General features: G+C 42.7%; 1 protein-coding gene across 1 annotated transcript in view; it reads left to right on the top strand.

Moving 5' to 3' along the window:
• The window catches only part of LOC114654272 (acetyl-coenzyme A thioesterase), a 176614-nt gene that overhangs the window by 19662 nt on the left and 137588 nt on the right, over nucleotides 1–19364 (top strand). The window contains exon 2 of the mRNA XM_028804705.2: nucleotides 15687–15756. Within this exon, the coding sequence (XP_028660538.1) occupies nucleotides 15687–15756 (70 nt within the window). The remainder of the gene's footprint in view (nucleotides 1–15686; nucleotides 15757–19364) is intronic.

Raw genomic sequence — 19364 nt, forward strand, 5'->3', positions numbered from 1 at the left:
AACAGAAGAGAGAGTAGGGGTTAGTACAAATTTTGAATGAATAGTTATTATAATGAATTGGATATACAGAGTGTCAGGATTAAATTACAGTGAAGTTATGAGAAGGCCATGTTAAAGTAATGTGTTTTCAGTAGTTTTTTAAAGTGCTCCACTGTATTAGCCTGGCGAATTCCTACTGGCAGGCTATTTTAGATTTTAGGTGCATAACAGCAGAAGGCCGCCTCACCACTTCTTTTAAGTTTTGCTCTTGGAATTCTAAGGAGACACTCAGTTGAGGATCTGAGGTTGCGATTTGGAATATAAGGTGTCAGACATTCCGATATATAAGCCGGGGCGAGATTATTTAAAGCTTTATAAACCATAAGCAGAATTTTAAAGTCAATTCTGAATGACACAGGTAACCAGTGTAGTGACATCAAAACTGGAGAAATGTGTTCGGATTTTCTTTTCCTGGTAAGGATTCTAGCAGCTGCATTCTGCACTAATTGCAAACGATTGATGTCTTTTTTGGGTAGTCCTGAGAGGAGTGCATTACAGTAATCTAGCCGACTAAAGACAAACGCATGAACTAATTTCTCTGCATCTTTCGATGATATAAGAGGTCTAACTTTTGCTATGTTCCTTAGGTGAAAAAATGCTGTCCTAGTGATCTTATTAATATGCGATTTAAAATTCAGATTACAATCAACGATTACCCCTAAGCTTTTTACCTCCGATTTGACTTTTAATCCTAATGCATCCAGTTTATTTCTAATAGTCTCATTGTATCCATTATTGCCAATCACTAAGATTTCGGTTTTTTCTTTATTTAATTTGAGAAAGTTACTATTCATCCATTCTGAGATACAGGTTAGACATTGTGTTAGCGAATCAAGAGATTTGGGGTCATCAGGTGCTATTGATAAATACAGCTGTGTGTCATCAGCATAGCTGTGGTAGCTCACGTTATGTCCCGAGATAATCTGACCTAATGGAAGCATGTAGATTGAGAAGAGCAGCGGACCCAGGATAGAGCCAGCCCTTCGATGAACAAACTGCCTTCTGCTACAGCCAAATATTTCAAATTTTGACTCATCAATCCAGAGCACCTGCTGCCATTTTTCTGCACCCTAGTTCCTATATTTTCGTGCATACTTGAGTCGCTTGGCCTTGTTTCCACGTCAGAGGTATGGCTTTTTGGCTGCAGCTCTTCCATGAAGACCACTTCTGGCCAGACTTCTCCGGACAGTAGATGGGTGTACCTAGGTCCCACTGGTTTCTGCCAGTTCTGAGCTGATGGCACTGCTGGACATCTTCCAATTTCAAAGGGTAATAAGCTTGATGTGTCTTTCATCTGCTGCACTACGTTTTCTTGGCCGACCACTGTGTCTACGATCTTCAACGTTGCCCGTTTCTTTGAGCTTCTTCAAAAGAGCTTGAATAGCACATCTTGAAACCCCGGTCTGCTTTGAAATCTTTGTCTGGGTGAGACCTTGCTTATGCAGTATAACTACCTTGTGTCTTGTTGCTGTGCTCAATCTTGCCATTACATGAAACTGTCTTCCACAACCTCACCTTGGTAGCAGAGTTTGGCTGTTCCTCACCCAGCTTTAAGCCTCCTACACAGCTGTTTCTGTTTCAGTTAATGACTGTGTTTCAACCTACGTGTGACATTGATGATCATTAGCACCTGTTTGGTATAATTGGTTGATCATACACCTGACTATAATCCTACAAAATCCCTGACTTTGTGCAAGTGTACCTATAAGAATTGATGCTGGTTTGAAGGCAAAAGGTAGTAACACCAAATATTGATTTGATTTAGATTTTTCTTTTGTTCGCTCACTTTGAATTTTGTATATTGATAACAATAAACAATCATTATTTATATTTCTGAAAGCATTCTTTGCTTACAGTATTTTTTCACACCTGCCTAAAACTTTTGCACAGTACTGTATATATATTGTAGCAGATAAGGTCTTTGTCCACCTCTCGAACGCTCAGGTACCACTCCAAACACGATGTAAAAGCACAAGACTCCTTTATTTTGCTCTTGTACAGTGCACAAAGCACCCTCCACTCCACACTATTCATACAATTAACAATAAACTACTCAATAATACTTGTAAGAGCCAATTTTAGAAAGTTAAAGTTTTGAGTTAAACTCATATTAATGTTTGCTTTATTTGAATAGAACATAATTTCTTATATAGTCATAGACAATGGTATAGTCTTTTTCCCCCTTTAAGTTAGTAAGAGATAGAATCTTCTTGCTATAACTGAGATACAGTGAGATAATAAACTCAGTTGTTGTTTAGAACAGGTCCCTGTAAAGAGGGACTTGATAAACCCATTTAAGTTTAGAAATGGGATAAGCATACAGTTTTCTGACCGTTTTGAAATGGTTCAGAAATTATAAGAAATTAATAATGATTTAAGTTGTAACACGATTAAGCTCAGAACTACATTTTTTCTTATTATCATTTTTTCCTTTTTTTGCTATTTTAATTTTTCTTCCTTTATTTTTGTGTGAACTGTTTTACTTTAAATTTTAACTAAACTTTTAAAAACGAAGATATTTTGTCTGTGGAATCATTTCTGCGCGTCAGGCCTTTGCTGAATCCCATTTTTTGAGTTTGAGCTGCAGAATTTTAGAAACTTTGGGAAAACGCAGCTACAATACTCTCTCCTCCTCCTCGCCCAGACACTTGCCACCCTACCTCCCAGCTCAGCTCAGTGTCTGGGCTTTCCCACAGTCCTTTTATACACCCTGACCTGGAGGTGTTCCTGTCCAACAGTCCACAGTTTCCTTCCGGGTCAGGGTAAACAGTCCTTTTCTTCAACCCGGGAGCACGTCGTTTCTTCCTGTCACATGACTATGACGTACTCCCGGGTTATAGGGCACATAAGAGCCCATGAGCCCCCCTACAGCGACGCCTGGTGGCCCCCAAGGTATCCAGCAGGGCTGCGTATAAAAACTACATAGTCCATGAGGCCCTGCTGGAACTCGGGGCATGTCCACGCTGTCCGAAGAGCTCCTCCTGGCGGCCTGGGGGTGAGGGCCGGAGTAAGAAGCCGGCAGTCCACCACAATTCCCCCCCCTTAGCGACGACCACTGGAGCGGAGCGTCCAGCCCCGTGAGGGATGTCCTCCTCCAGGAGGACACGTCAGTCGGACCTTGGATTCATTGTCTACGCCCCCCAGAGAACCTTGGAGGAATGGTGTATCTTCTGTCCCACCGCTCTCCTGTCCTCCGGGGACAGCTTCGCCACACGTGGCCTGGCCGACGGCAGTTGTAGCACCAACGATGCCCTCCTGGTTGTCTCCCTCTGCGAGACCAGAAACATCTCTTAAATTCCATTAGCTCCACCCTTTCCTCCGCCAAGGAGGGGTTTATGGCTGCTTTGCTGCTCTTAGCCCTTTTTTCCACCTTGTCAGGAGACCCACATTTTATTTTGGGGATCTCCTGTTTACTCTGGGGCTTGTGCTCAGCTTGAGGCTCTCTGTGGAGAAGAGAGAGCCTCTTTGCTGTTTGCACATCCGTTGTCCTATGTTGGTTCGGAGGCGGCGTCATTAGCACCGCATCACTCCGATGTACAGCACTGTTTAGTTGTACCAGGGTGATCGGCACTTCCCCCCGCCCCTCCGGTAATCAGCGACAACTCCCTCATCACACAGGTCGGGGTCTTGAGGTCCGGAGCACTTCGGTAGGCCGTGTCACACGAATGCCCCGGCTCATCCGATCCTCCCCCCGACCACTCGGTTATTGTGCCACACTCTACTGTCAGGCACACAGCGCTTTGGCACCCGCTACTTAATAATCGCGGTGCCGGATTGCACTGTGTCCCTTTATTATGTACGATACGGGCAGGACTCACCTGTATCCCCGCATCGATCACCAGCGGAGCTTCTCGCCCCAGTCGCCGTAGGAATTCCTGAAGTTTAATCAGCGGTGCTTTGACTGTAGCTCCCAGCTCCTCTACACGTTTCCTCAAGTCCTCGATTCCCTGAAAGAAACCGAGTACGGGCTCGAGCACCTCCTCGAGATCCCATACAGCCATATAATTATTTAGTTCGGCCGGAAGTAAGTTCACTTCCTTATTTTCCTCACCTGCTGGCCGGGAACCAATGAGCACGTCTGTCCCTGGCACGTGCTCGGCTGGGTTGCGCATAGGCTTCTGGGAAATGGAGTCCGAAGAGGAACGGGTAGCCTCCAGCAGCTGACTGCGATCTGCCTCTTTTAATTTGTCAGAAGACCGTTCAGTCACCTCCCGCTCCTCTTTTTCTTTATTTAATTGCGGCGCTGCTCTGCTTGCCTCCCCCTTCCTTTTCAGGGAGCTCAGAACCGTCTGGGAATAACTGACCTCACCGAAGGATCCAAGGTGACCTCCTCCGTCCCAGCATCCATTGCGTGAGGTCACGTGGTGGTTTTCGCCGTATGGGCTTCCCCTCTGCGGACTCCTAGACTGGCCCGGCTTCTTCTTGTCGTGGCCATCTTGCCTAGGTCTGAGGCAGGAGTCCGATTCTCCGTCCGCTTCGTGCATACAGGCCTCTGCAAAGCAAGAAATAAAAGTCTCCGGCTGTTCGAGTGCTTTCTCAGCACCTACCTCAGTACGTTGATGATCCCGTTCCAACTCCCTATAATAGTTTTCGAAAGTCGCGATTCTACACCGTTCCGGTTGTCTCCCCGCTCGGGTTTGCTCGGCATTAAACCGCGCCCGGTCTTCCTCACCACCTGTTAGGTAAGTCCACAGCGTCTCCAGCCCATCTGGGACTGAAGTCTTCTGGGTAGTTCCAGTCTTCTTCCCAGATTTCTTCCCCATCGTGGTCTGCCGTAAATTAAGGCTCACGGTTGCATCGCTTTTTGTTGTGGGTGGTGTTTTCACCTTCGTGTATGGATGCGGGACCTTCTTGGGGTCGTCTGCATACACAATACTTGTTTGGAAATCAGGTCCCCTGCCAACAGATGGCCAGAGAATCCTGCCGACTACGCCAGTGTAGCAGATAAGGTCTTTGTCCACCTCTCGGACCCTCAGGTACCACTCTAAACACGATGTAAAAGCACAAGACTTCTTTATTTTGCTCTTGTACAGTGCACAAAGCACCCTCCACTCTACACTATTCATACAATTAACAATAAACTACTCAATAATACTCTTTCCTCCTCCTCGCCCAGACACTTGCCACCCTACCTCCCAGCTCAGCTCAGTGCCTGGGCTTTCCCACAGTCCTTTTATACACCCTGACCCGGAGGTGTTCCTGTAAAAACAGTCCACAGTTCCCTATTCCTTCCGGGTCAGGGTAAACAGTCCTTTTCTTCAACCCGGGAGCACGTCGTTTCTTCCTGTCACGTGACCATGACGTACTCCCGGGTTATAGGGCACATAAGAGCCCACGAGCCCCCCTACAGCGATGCCTGGTGGCCCCCAAGGTATCCAGCAGGGCTGCGTATAAAAACTACATAGTCCATGAGGCCTTGCTGGAACTAGGGGCATGTCCACGCTGTCCGGAGAGCTCCTCCTGGCGGCCTGGGGGTGAGGGCCGGAGTAAGAAGCCGGCAATCCACCACAATATATATATATATATATATATATATATATATATATAAAGAAGGTTTGGGGCAGCCACCCATATATTGTTCCTAGCTGCAAAAGGATTATAAGTTCACAACTGATGTTGCTTGTTTGAGTTCCCGACATGAACTGACTTGGTTTGGCAATATGGAGAATTTATAGTTTGTAACCTGGAAGTGACTTCAGTCTGGGAGCTGGAACCGGAAGTGATGTCAGTCTGCGAGCCGGAACCGGACGTGGCGTTGACTCAGGCAGGTTTTCCCGTATTTGATCTGCAGATTTAACAGAAACAAGTTTAGAGCACCCCGCCACCCCCTGGCCAGGCGGGTAATCACCTCCACTTGGTCCATTCAGCTCGCTCCTAGTCACACGTGTGTGACACGGCCCCCCCCCCCTCAGCCCAGACCCATTGAGTCGGGCGTACCTGTTCATGAGGTTGTGGCACCGAGAAAGGGCATCCGAATTGGCCTGCAAGAGACCTCGACGATAAATGACCGAAAACTTATAAGGCTGCAGGTCCAAAAACCATCTCGTGACTCTGGGATTCGAATCACTATGTAACGCCATCCACTGTAACGGTGCATGGTCAGTCACCAGGGTGAAGTCCCGACCCAGGAGGTAGTACCTCAGCTGCGTAATCACCCATTTAATCGCCAATTCCTCCCGCTCCACTGCCGCATACCTGGTCTCACGGTCCAACAGTTTCCGGCTCAGGTACATAACGGGGTGTTCCACTCCATCGATGCTTTGGCTCAGCATGGCACCAAGACCTGTGTCCGAAGCATTCGTCTGCAGAATGAAAGGCAAAGTAAAATCAGGAGCTTTCAAAATAGGAGCTGACGTAAGGGCCTGCTTAAGGTCACTAAATGCAGCGTCAGTTTCATTATCCCAAACCACGTGATTAGGTTTCCCCTTCCTTGTCAGGTTTGTCAAGGGCGTTGCTCTCTCGGAAAACCGGAGTACAAACCGGCGCTAGTACCCCGCTAAGCCGAGAAATGCTTGTACCTGCCGCTTGGTTATCGGACTGGGCCAATTCACTATGGCATCTATTTTGGAGCATTGTGGTTTGACCATACCCCGGCCCACTAGGTAACCTAAATATTTGGCTTCGACCAACCCAACATAGCATTTCTTAGGATTAATACGAAGTCCGGCATTCGCTAGTGTCCGTAATACAGCCTCAACCTGCAGTAGGTGTTCCTTCCATGTGCTGGAATAGATGACAATGTCATCCAGGTAGGCAGCACTGTACGAATTATGGGGTCGGAGCACTTTGTCCACCAGACGTTGGAAGGTAGCGGGTGCCCCATGTAATCCGAATGGAAGTACACGATACTGCCAATATCTGCGAGGAGTGCTAAACGCAGTCTTTTCCTTTGCGGAATCCGTTAAGGGAACCTGCCAGTACCCCTTGGTCATATCAAGAGTAGTCAAAAATTTGGCATGTCCTAGCCGCTCGAGAAGGTCGTCCACTCGCGGCATTGGATAGGCATCGAATTGGGAGACTTCTCTAAGCCGACGGAAGTCATTGCAAAACCTCCAACTTCTGTCTGTTTTTTTAATCAATACGATGGGACTGGACTAGGGACTAAAACTTTCCTCTATCACACCTAGGTCCAGCATTCGTTTGATCTCCAACTCCACTTCTGCCTTTTTTGCTTCGGGAATCCTATATGGGCGTTCTCTGACTATGACCCCTGGTTTAGTCACTATGTCACGCGCAACCAGGGAGGTTCGTCCAGGATTTTCGTTCACTACCTCTGGGACAGACAGGATAACTGTTTTGAGCTCCCGTCGTTGTTGGCAAGTCAAATTATCAGCGAAGTTAGGGTGTAATTTATGAGCGAAGAGGGAGCAGGGCTGTCTGGAGGAGGGATCGGGATCCCTTTCCTTCCACGGTTTCAGCAGGTTGACATGATAAATCCGCTCCTTAGGTCGACGATTAGGTTGGATAACTAAATAATCAACCAAACCCTTCCTCTCCTTAACTTGATATGGGCCTTGCCAATGAGCCAGTAATTTGGAATGCGAGGTAGGAACTAATACCATGACACGATCCCCCGGTTGTAACTCCCGAAGAGATGTGCCACGGTTATAACACCGAACCTGGGCTGCTTGCGCTTTGTCCATGTGAAATTGTAAGATAGGTCTAATTTTTGCAAATCTATCGCGTAATTGCGCAATATATTCTAGTATATTTACAGAGGGAAGGACTTCCTCTTCCCAGCCTTCTTTTAATATATCCAATAAACCACGGGGTTGTCGTCCATACAATAATTCAAAGGGTGAGAACCCCGTGGAGGCTTGGGGGACTTCCCGATAAGCAAAAAGGACGAGGGGGAGAAGCTGATCCCAGTTCCTCCTGTCCTCATTGACTACCTTGCGTAACATCTGCTTGAGAGTTTGGTTAAACCTCTCAACTAGACCATCTGTTTGAGGATGATATACAGAGATCTTTAAGTGTTTTATTTTCAGTAACTTAGCAGTTTCCCTGAACGTTTCCGAGGTAAATGGAGTCCCTTGATCCGTCAGGATTTCTTTAGGGATTCCGACTCGCGCAAATACTCCTACCAACTCCCGTGCGATATTTTTGGAAGTGGCTGAGTGTAAGGGAACAGCTTCAGGATATCAGGTGGCATAATCCACCAGGACCATTATATATTTATATCCTCTGGCTGAAGGCTCTAGGGGTCCCACCAGATCAACCCCGATATGTTCAAAAGAGACATCAATTAGGGGTAAAGGGATTAAAGGAGCACAGTCCCTTCTAGGAATCTGCCGTAATTGACATTCCGGACAGGATATGCAAAAGCAGTGGACCTCCTCATTAATCCCAGGCCAAAAAAATCGGAGCTTGATTCGCTCTAAAGTTTTCTCGGGACCCAGATGGGCTCCCAGGAGGTGGGTATGAGCTAGTTCAGAGACTTGTCGCCGGTAAGTCCATGGAACTAAGAGCAGTGACCTCACTCCGCCTTCATGATCTACCACCCGATATAAAAGGTCATTATTTAATACAAAGTGGGGACCTTGTGGCATGGGATGTGTGGTGCGCTGGCCGTCTACTAAGACCACTGCATTGTTTGCAAATTTAAGGGAGTCATCATTCCATTGCTCCTTTTTAAATGAAGCCGGTGTCTGCCTAAACTGAAACTGCAGACGACTGAGAGGATCAGATTCGACCTCAAGGGGCGTGGTTTCCGACCAAGCCGGCGCAGCGCTTGGTGATGACGTTTCGCTCTGCGACGGTCCGGCTGTTTCCACATCATTCTCTAAGGCCACATTCTGTTCCCCTACCGGCTGAGTACACGGCGTGGAGGTAGCTGAGGACACAGAAGGGGCATCCATAACAAGACCGAGTGCTTTAGTAGGGATAGCGAGTGTTATGCCGCAGTTTATATCTGACCAATCTCTACCCAGCATCAAGGGGAACGGAGGATTGTCGTGCAACTCCACCATCATTTTCTTTAATACGCCGTCATGGCAGATGTAACAGCAGGCGGACTCGTATGACCGGACGTCCCCATGAATACAGGTTAGACGGGTCTTTATTTTTAATCTTTGTCGCGGCAACACTAAATGGTAAGCAACAACGGTAATTTTACTGCCAGAGTCAAATAAAGAAGGTACTTTATAGCCATTGACTAGCGCTTCTCCCGTATGAGAAAAGGCCAGAGGATTAGTAGGAGCACCCTGCCCCCTGCTGTGTTTCTCCGCAGACCCTCGTGTCACCTCGCGAAGCCTTCCACCGTGTATCAGAGTTTTCCAAAGCATGCTCCGCAATGTAAGAGTAAGACCCTAAATTAGTGGCACAACTCCCTCTAGGTTCACAGGGATTCTGTTCTGGGTCTCCCAAGTAGGTTTCCTCCTGCAAGGTATTAATGATCCCCACAAGGGTGACCATGTTGTCATATGACTGTCCCCAGGTAGCTGGGCGAGCTTAGCCGGTAGGCCCTTTATTATTATGGCACAAGCCACCTTTTCCACAATTTGTCGGGCATTTTTATTATATGGCCGTAGCCAACACCCGACTTTCTGCCATAGAGTTATGGCCTGTTCTCGGAGGGATTCGTCTGGGTTGTATTCTCAGGTCATTATTTCTTTCACCCACCTTTCTCAAAGAAATTTTTCTATGTGGGGATTTTTGGGTTGGTCCCCATCCTTGAGAGCCCATAATAGGTCCCCACTGTGTTCCTTTCAGAACCTGGCCCTCGTCTGTAAGTCTTCTGCCTTCTGCTCCCAGGTCCTTTTTAAGAGGAACTGCGTCGGAGCATACTGAAGATCCCCCCGACACACACCGTCAGACCCCAGCTCGGCAACACAAGAACGGTACTTTCCTACCTGATAGGTCTTGAGTGGTTCAGCCCGTTGGTGTGTTGAGACATAAGGTTGGTTCGGCTTCCGATTCCACCAGGAGGCCATCCTGCCGACTACGCCACTGTGAAATAACGAGTCTCAACACACTAAAGAAGGTTTGGGGGCAGCCACCCATATATTATTCCTAGCTGCAAAAGGATTATAAGTTCACAACTGATGTTGCTTGTTTGAGTTCCCGACATGAACTGACTTGGTTTGGCAATATGGAGAATTTATAGTTTGTAACTCGGAAGTGACTTCAGTCTGGGAGCCGGAACCGGACGTGGCATTGACTCAGGCAGGTTTTCCCATATTTGATCTGCAGAATTAACAGAAACAAGTTTAGAGCACCCCACCACCCCCTGGCCAGGTGGGTAATCACCTCCACTTGGTCCAATCAGCTCGCTCCTAGTCGCACGTGTGTGACAATATATATACAGTAATCCCTCGCTATATCGCGCTTTGCCTTTCGCGGCTTCACTCCATCGCAGATTTTATATGTAAACATATTTAAATATATATCGCGGATTTTTTGCTGGTTCGCGGATTTCTGCGGACAATGGGTCTTTTAATTTCTGGTACATGCTTCCTCAGTTGGTTTGCCCAGTTGATTTCATACAAGGGACACTATTGGCAGATGGCTGAGAAGCTACCCAACTTACTTTTCTCTCTCTCTCTCTTGCGCTGACTTTCTCTGATCCTGACGTAGGGGGATTGAGCAGGGGGGGCTGTTTGCACACCTAGACGATACGGACGCTTGTCTAAAAATGCTGAAAGATTATCTTCACGTTGCTACCTTCTGTGCAGCTGCTTCCTGAAGCGACATGCTGCACGGTGCTTCGCATACTTAAAAGCTCGAAGGGCACGTATTGATTTTTGCTTGTTTGTTTTTCTCTGTCTCTTCTCTCTCTCTCTCTGTCTCTCTCTCTCTCTCTCTGCTCCTGACGGAGGGGGTGTGAGCTGCCGCCTTCAACAGCTTTGTGCCGCGGTGCTTCGCATACTTAAAAGCAAAAGCCAAACAGCCCTATTGATTTGTTTGCTTTTCTCTATCTCTCTGCTTATCTGCTCCTGACACGCACTCCTTTGAAGAGGAAGATATGTTTGCATTCTTTTAATTGTGAACGGAACTGTCATCTCTGTCTTGTCATGGAGCACAGTTTAAACTTTTGAAAAAGAGACAAATGTTTGTTTGCAGTGTTTTCAATAACGTTCCTGTCTCTCTACAACCTCCTGTGTTTCTGCGCAAATCTGTGAACCCAAGCATGACAATATAAAAATATCCATATAAACATATGGTTTCTACTTCACGGATTTTCTTATTTCGCGGGTGGCTCTGGAACGCAACCCCCCCGCGATGGAGGAGGGATTACTGTATATATTATATAGTTTTACTGTCAAATAATGCAGAGTATGTGACACGTGTTTCGCCCTTATTTGGGCTCATCAGGTGTACACACTCCACTGCATCCCCTGGCGGGGATCGAACCTCGGAGTCAGAGGCCAAGCCCCTTTACGCTGCGCCATGGCATGTGTTTCATTTATTTGACAGCCTGGAGATCAGAGTAATTACATTCATAGCATTCGTAGTCTGAAATACGATCTGATTGTATGGGTGGTTACCTACCAGATACCCGCGAGGGGATGCAGTGGAGTGTGTACGCCTGATGAGCCCATATAAGGGCGAAACACATGTCACATACTCTTTGCATTATTTGACAGTAAAACTATATAAAATTCTATGATCTGCTTCTCACGACTGAGAGGGCGTGGCGGACGTTTGCCGACTTGCAGACCAACCACATGTGTTATCTGGTAGGTAACCACCCATATAATCAGATCGTGTTTCAGACTACGAATGCTATGAATATATGTATATATATATATATATATATATATATATATATATATATATATATATATATATATATATACATATATAATATATATATATATATATATATACTAGTCATTTAGCCCGTTACAATAACGGGCGCTAGAACAGTAGTGCATAAACATTAGTAGGTACAGTCTATATTAAATGGCAAGGGACTTTGACCTAATTCTTTTTGTTAGTCATATTTTTTCTTTTCTTTCAGCCTTTCTTTTGTTGATGTTTACTTGCTGAGCTGACCGTTCTTCGTGGGCTGTCGCCATGTATTGTGTATCTTTAATTTTCTGTGACAGTAATACTGTCTTGTATGGCTCTATTCAATAAGGGCGCGCACAAAAAGGCGAGCTTCAAAAGGGCGACCTCAATTGAGCGCGGCGAATAAAGGCGTTCGTAGATAATTTAGTTCAAATGGCTCTGGAATATGTGAAGAGCAACAAAAGTGCAGATCTTTATTTACGCGCGCCTTTACTTGCTGCGCCCAATTGAGGTCGCCCTTTTGAGGCTTGCCTTTTTGTGCACCCTTATTGAAGGATACCGTCTTGTACGTCCGCTGGCTTGTACGTCCGCTGGCTTGTACGTCCGTAATATAGCCTACCTTTAATTTTCTCTGGCGGTAATACAGGCGTGCGCGTTGGTAATATGCCTTTAATTTCCTCTGACAGTAATACTGGCTTGTATGTGGCTGTAATATGCATCACTATATTGTGTACCTTTAATTCCCTCTCACAGTAATACTGGTTTGTATTTCCGTAAAACGCCTCTAACTTTCTCTGACAGTAATATCGCGCATTGCACCGTGCCCCACGCATGCACACTTCACCAGAAGACACCCACACACGGACACCTGGACGCACATAGGGATTTTATATATATAGATATGTATATATTTATATATATAGTGATGACATGCATGGGTGGGCACACTGGCGTCCCGGGTGGGTTGGACCCAGGAACAATATCCAGCCCGGAAGGATGGGGTAGACAACCTAGCAGGACTACAGACTCTCCTGACACAATAAGAGACAGCTTCCTTTGGCGATGCTACCTCTGCGAATGCTTGCAAGGCATTCTGGATATTGTAGTTCCTTTGAATAGCCTTGTCCCTGTTTTAAGGGACTTCTGTTTGACCTGGAAATGCTTCAATCCTGCCATGCCCTAGAACTGGAAGTATTCCTGGGTCCAGGATAAAAGAAGCTGCTAAACCTCATCAAGGCAAGTTAGAGTCGGGTGGAAGTGGACAAAGCTCGACTGAAAGGTGGAGAGGTGGAGAAAGGAACGAGACAGAGTGGTAGGATTAGTGTTTATTGCACTTCTGGATTCTCTGTAAAATGTACTTGTGTAAATAAACTGGTTTAATCTAAACGGGACTTGTGTCTGTGAGGTTGTGTCCGTGGTTGGGCGATCTCTGGCACTCTCTAGTATCTACTTTATCTACAGTATATGTAGCTAAAGGGCCTGAATGAGGATAATTCTATGCCAGACCAGGGGTGGCAGAGTGTACTATTCCTTTCTCACTGCAGACTGATTACGGGAAATTCTGCCTAGTCCTGATGATGTCATTTCCAGTTCCGGGCCCTGATGACCTCACTTGCTCTACTCTCCCTTAAAACCACCATCTTTGCCTCATCAAGACAGTTCTGTTTTGGACTCGAACCTGTACACAATTTAACTATTTTGCAGCCAGGAAAAATTATACAGGTGGATGCCCCAAATCTTTTTGTGGCTCTTTGTCTTGTCTTTGACAATATATATATATATACAGTGTGTGTATATATGTATATATATATATATATATATATATATATATATATATATATATATATATATATATATATATATATATATATATTAATGTAGGTAATGTTGACTTTTGCAAATCTTTATCTTTCATAGACATAGTCATCAGGGGTTTCTCCTATCCTTTCACGATCTTGGTAATTGGTATTATAAAAGGCTGATGTACAATCTGTGCTACTCATGGCTGATCATAAAGGATGACTGAAAGAAAATTGACTTTTTTGTGTATTAAATCTAATCAGAAACATCTGTATGCAATTCATCAGCGTAAGTACCACACCATAATTGCCAATTTTTCTAATGAGGATTTCTGTTTTACTGACAGATACTCAGTTACAAAATGTTTTCCTTTTTAATACCTCATTATTGAAAAGAGAACAATATGAACTTTAATAAGAATAATAAAGAGTTTGTATATGATTAATTATTGAGGCATGCAATTGCATCTATTTAATATGCATATGAATATATTCTACAAATATGTTACTCATTATTTTTAGACAGTATACCTACAGATATTGTCATGGAATATATCTCAGAAATGACAAAGGGCTTTCTTTCTTTCTAATCACTCTTTGTGCTGGTGGCTTAAAAGCTTGTAGTGTGTGAGCTCCCAACTCAATAAGATTTGCAAAACAAGGAGCACACTATGTTTGATCCTAAAGGATCTTGAAGCATGCATATTTTATTGTACATTTAATTATGGTGAATATCTATGTTATTTATTGTTAGAATTTCAGTGACTTGTTAAAAGTTAAAATTATTAATTATTGAAAGTACCTAATATAATACACCTTTATATCTTATTTGTATTACCTTCGCATATATTTTTCCTTTATCTCTGATTGACAAAAAAAGAATAATGGGGATATAAAATGTGATATATTAATAATCTGCGGTGGGTTGGCACCCTGCCCGGGATTGGTTCCTGCCTTGTGTCCTGTGTTGGCTGGGATTGGCTCCAGCAGACCCCCGTGACCCTGTGTTTGGATTCAGCGGGTTGGAAAATGGATGGATGGTTGGATATATTAATAATCATTTATGTTTTCAATGGACAGTATAGCTTTTAATATTTAATCACTTTGTAATGAACATATCAGAATAATTTAAACAATAGTGTAAATAAGAATGCAGTAACTTTTACATATGATAAAAAAAGTCAGAATCATTTTCCAAGGCTGTGTTTCATGAACTCTCAAGTCGCAACAGTACACTAAGGTTCATCTTCAGCCTGGTATGAAATACACTATGAGGTGATGCTTAGTTGCTTCAGTTTGCAAGTGAAAAATCGCCTAATCCTCACTGGTGAAACTGAAAATGGCTGAAATATAACCCATCTTGTCAATTTAAGCAAGTCTTGTGCATTTACCTTCAAGTGTTCTTGTTCTTTAAGCCATTACTGAACTCACTAGTGTGTCCTAACTGAAGCAGGTGTAGTCTTTCAAAATTCCTTGTCATTTGCCCTCATTGTCTAGTTCATCATTAATTGTCATTATCTGGACATAATTAAGGAGAAGAACAAAGGAATTAATAGGAAAATGACAATAGTGAGTTAAACTCTTTGGCAAAATACAATTCTTAAATTTACTATTAATCTATTACACTGTATGTAAAACTGCTGGGCTTTCCTAAGTGTACAATTAGAGAAATAAAAAAGTGCAGCTTAACAATGTAGAGTGGAGCTGGTGAACAAAAACCTACAGCCGCAAGGGTCTCCAAGGACTGTACCACTCGTCTAGTGCTTCACCTCCTTTTGCAGAAAAGGCATGAATTACACAAAGCAAAACTGCTTAAAATTATTAAAATTAATTTTTGGAAATTGGCACCCTGATCAACAAAGACTTTTGGTTGTCCCCATGACAGCACAGACTGAAACCATTTAGAGATACTTGTGCAATAAATGATTGAAGAAGAAACCAAACAGTTTACAAAATTTTATAAGTGGCTGCTGGGATCTTCTTGAAAAAGGTAATGGATTAGCCTGGTTTTGGAGTTAGTAGAAATGCACCATTTCTGCATCTTATGTAAAGGCGTGAAGAGAGAAAGCTCATTGTTAGTTGAAACCACTAACCATAAGGTCCTTCTTCTTTCAGCCGAGAAGCATTCTGGAATTCCCTGTGTCACAGCTTCAGTGGATGACATCCAGTTTGAAGAAACTGTAAAGTAGGTTGTTTAATATGATGATAGTTGAACTCAGTGGAAAAAAACTTGGCCCAGTCATTACACTACAGAATAAATTGGCTTAACAACATCTGCATATCACAGTGACACATTCCTTTTTGATCGACTAATGTATGCTATGTGTTGAGTAATGTATCATTTTAGCTTGAAGTTTTAGCTACTCACACATGCCCTCTTTTAACACTTCTGTGCATGAGGGAAAATGGTTGGAGACACAAAAAAGCGAAGTGTAAGTAAATGATGATATAATAAAAAAAATAGGAAGAGACTTAGTTAGAAAACAGGCAAAAATTTTAAAATACCAAAATACAGACACAAATATTAATAGTCAAAGCTTTTAAATTACAAAACCAAGAATTAGAGTTAAAAACAGAGTAAGCCAACACCAAGACCTTCAGGAAGTGCCTTTTAGCTTCACTAATACTAAAAAGAAAAAAGGAGTTTGTAGCAAGAAATGGAATCTCAAAATTAGGACACAAATCAATAGATTGCATTACTGTCTTAAATAGCAGCAACATAATAAAATCACATGTCGTGCCCAAATAATTTCACACACTGCCATCCATATGACAGCCATGAGGCATCATTACCATAGGCAAGATGGCAGCACCCATGAGTTTTCTCCACAGAATACCAGTACCCAGGTAAAAAAGCTCTCACAAAATGTTATAATGTTGGTCCTGGTATGAGTTTGCATGTTTCCTCATAGACATGTTGCTCTTATCCAGCGTTTCTCAACCTTTAAGTATTTGCGACCCGAGTTTCATAACAGTTTTAATCGCGCCCCCCTAACTTTTTTTTTGAAACCCTAATAAAATTTATTCATAGATTTTTTGCTGCCGATACACACTACAAGTTTAAAATTTCCCTACGAATAGCAAAATTACGCCACATATGGCAACAGTTTGAGAACCGCTGCTCTTATCCATGTATCTTGGTATTTCCTCACATATTCAAAATATATTCTTGCTAATTTGATTGGTATCCCTTACTTGTCTTGAAATTAGTGAGTGAATGTGGGTGTATATAGAAATATGAAATTCAACTGGAATTCTGTCCAGGGTTCGTTCCTGCCTTATGTCTGATGGTTCCTGGATAGGTTCCTTTCCTTTTGACCATTTAATTGAAAAAAACACATACAGGGAAATTTCTATATTTGCATATATACATATATTTCAATATTGGATATATACAGTATATTTATAAGATGACTTTTGTTCATCTGACAGTTGCACTCTGATGGTCATATTCACTGTTAAATTTTACAATATGCTGTCCATTGGAATGCATTTTATACATTAGCATTGCAAACATTAGCATTGAGAGTCCTACACCAAATGCTGCATAACCGATGCAACAGACAAATTGAAACCAAAACAAAAAAAGAAAAAGTTATAGAAAACAAAATATAGAAAATAAAAGAATGATGGAGGGAGTACTAAACTCATTCAAGTACATTAAACATTCTGGTGATCTGTCCTCAATAATGAAACAAAATTCCATCATAAGTAAACTGTGTAAATAAATAACAAATTCCATTAACCGCTATAAAGATGGCATGCTGACCTCCTAGTACAAGAGTTTGAGACACCTGTGGTTGTCCAGTTCCATCAGCTATCTCCCACTATGTTACAGTCAATGGACTCCAAAATATTGTCTCTTTCGGCCTTTTTTATTTAATTTTTTTTTCTATTTAAAAATTTGTGTTTATCAGGTTATAGTATTGTATGTATCGTATGTTGGAATTAAAAATACAATGAGTTTTCTTAGCAAATGCAATAAACACCATAATGAGAATAATGCCCTTGAGTGAGTGTCCAGTGAGGGACACCACAGATATTGTAGGCTCCGGATAGCCCTGATGAGTTCATTTCAGTTAGACGATGTGTCTGCAGTTGTATTTAGCCCTCCTGTTATGTTGAAAAAAATTACACCTTAAGAGTATGGGTCAAACTGATTCACACAATTTACTTAACACATTGACCATTTATTACCAGGATGCTGCAGTATAGACCTAAGCATATATAATAAATAATTAACTCAATCAAAAATGTAAAGAAATGTATTAGAAAGCAATATTATTAACAGTAACTATCAAAAATGGTAAGAAAATCTTAATTATTTTATTTTCAACTGTAACATGAATAAAAGTCTTCTTTTAAATGAGAGTCCTTAAGGCATGGGATCTCACAGAGTGCAGGCTCAGCACTTGCACTGTAAAGATAACACATTTCTTTGCACTTTCCACGCTCGTTAAGCACAACACATTTGGTAGTTGGTGATTGTTTGAGCTCAGTGAGTGGCAGAATGTCCAAATACTGATTTTTTGGACAGTACTGACAAGTTGGATCCTTATGATGAAAAAACACATTTGGGGAAGCTTTTTCAGCATGAGTACCAGAACCTACAGATTCCAAATCATCCAATTGATTGTCACTAAATTGATCAATGTCATTATCATCAAGGCACTGCGCCTTGATTTAAACGATTCTATGTCTTGGTGGGTTTAATACTGTGTAAGCATACATATTAACACATGTGCAATTAAACGTGTGCATTTATGGGGTGATTTCTCAGGCTTAAAAGCTCGCCTTTTATTAAAAAAGTAAATGCAAACTGTTTTCATTCTGAAGGGCACAAACCACGTTGGATTTTGTAATGATAGTTGATTAGTAAGGTCTATTAAGGGATACTTACAGAATGATTAGTAATGCCTGTGAATGCCGATGCAAGTAGGAGAATGGGGTGTGAACTAAAGAATGAGTAGTAACATGTACAGTAAATGTCTCTAAAGTCTGTCTATTAAAAAGTTATTATATCTTTCAATCCTGTGTATTGATTAAACTACGAACCTAACAAGATCACTACATGGTGTCAGAAGTGACGGATTGAAAGAGGAATGTGAAGAAGAGGTTCAGCTTTTGAACGAGTCTTGTGTCTGTGAGTAACCCGAAACATGGTCAGAAAGCGCTAAGACGTTCTAGCAAAAAGAGAAAAAAAAATGGAAGGATTACAGCCCCCACCAAATCTCCAGTTAAAGGGAAATGTAGCTGAAAATTGGAAAAGATTTAAACAGAGATTCGAGTTGTATCTTGCTGCGATTGAAGCAGATAGGAAAAGTGAAAAAATGAAAGCGTCTATGCTTCTACATGTAATTGGCGAAGAGGCGCTAGAGGTGTATAACAATTTTCAGTTTGAAGAACATGGAGACAATATGAAATTGAACAAAATAGTTGAAAAATTCGAAGCGTATTGCAACCCAAAGCGCAATGTGACGTTTGAACGTCACAAGTTTTTTACATGTTTCCAGAAAAGCGGCGAAACAATAGACCAGTATGTGACGGAATTGCGTAATAGGAGCTATTCTAAAAAGAAACCGTCGACACATCAAAGGACCAATAACCTCTAATCAGAACACTAACACCAGCAAAACAAATATTAACGAGAAAACAAGTATAAATCAGGAAAGAACATCTCAACTGCAAACACAATTAACCAGAAGATCAAAACATCAAGTAAAACCACCAGAACGACTCATTGAGACATGTTGATGATTAAAGGAACATTTTCAATTAAGAAATGCTGAATTC

The sequence above is a fragment of the Erpetoichthys calabaricus genome, chromosome 7 (genome assembly GCF_900747795.2).
Source record: "Erpetoichthys calabaricus chromosome 7, fErpCal1.3, whole genome shotgun sequence".
NCBI classification, from domain to species: domain Eukaryota; kingdom Metazoa; phylum Chordata; class Cladistia; order Polypteriformes; family Polypteridae; genus Erpetoichthys; species Erpetoichthys calabaricus.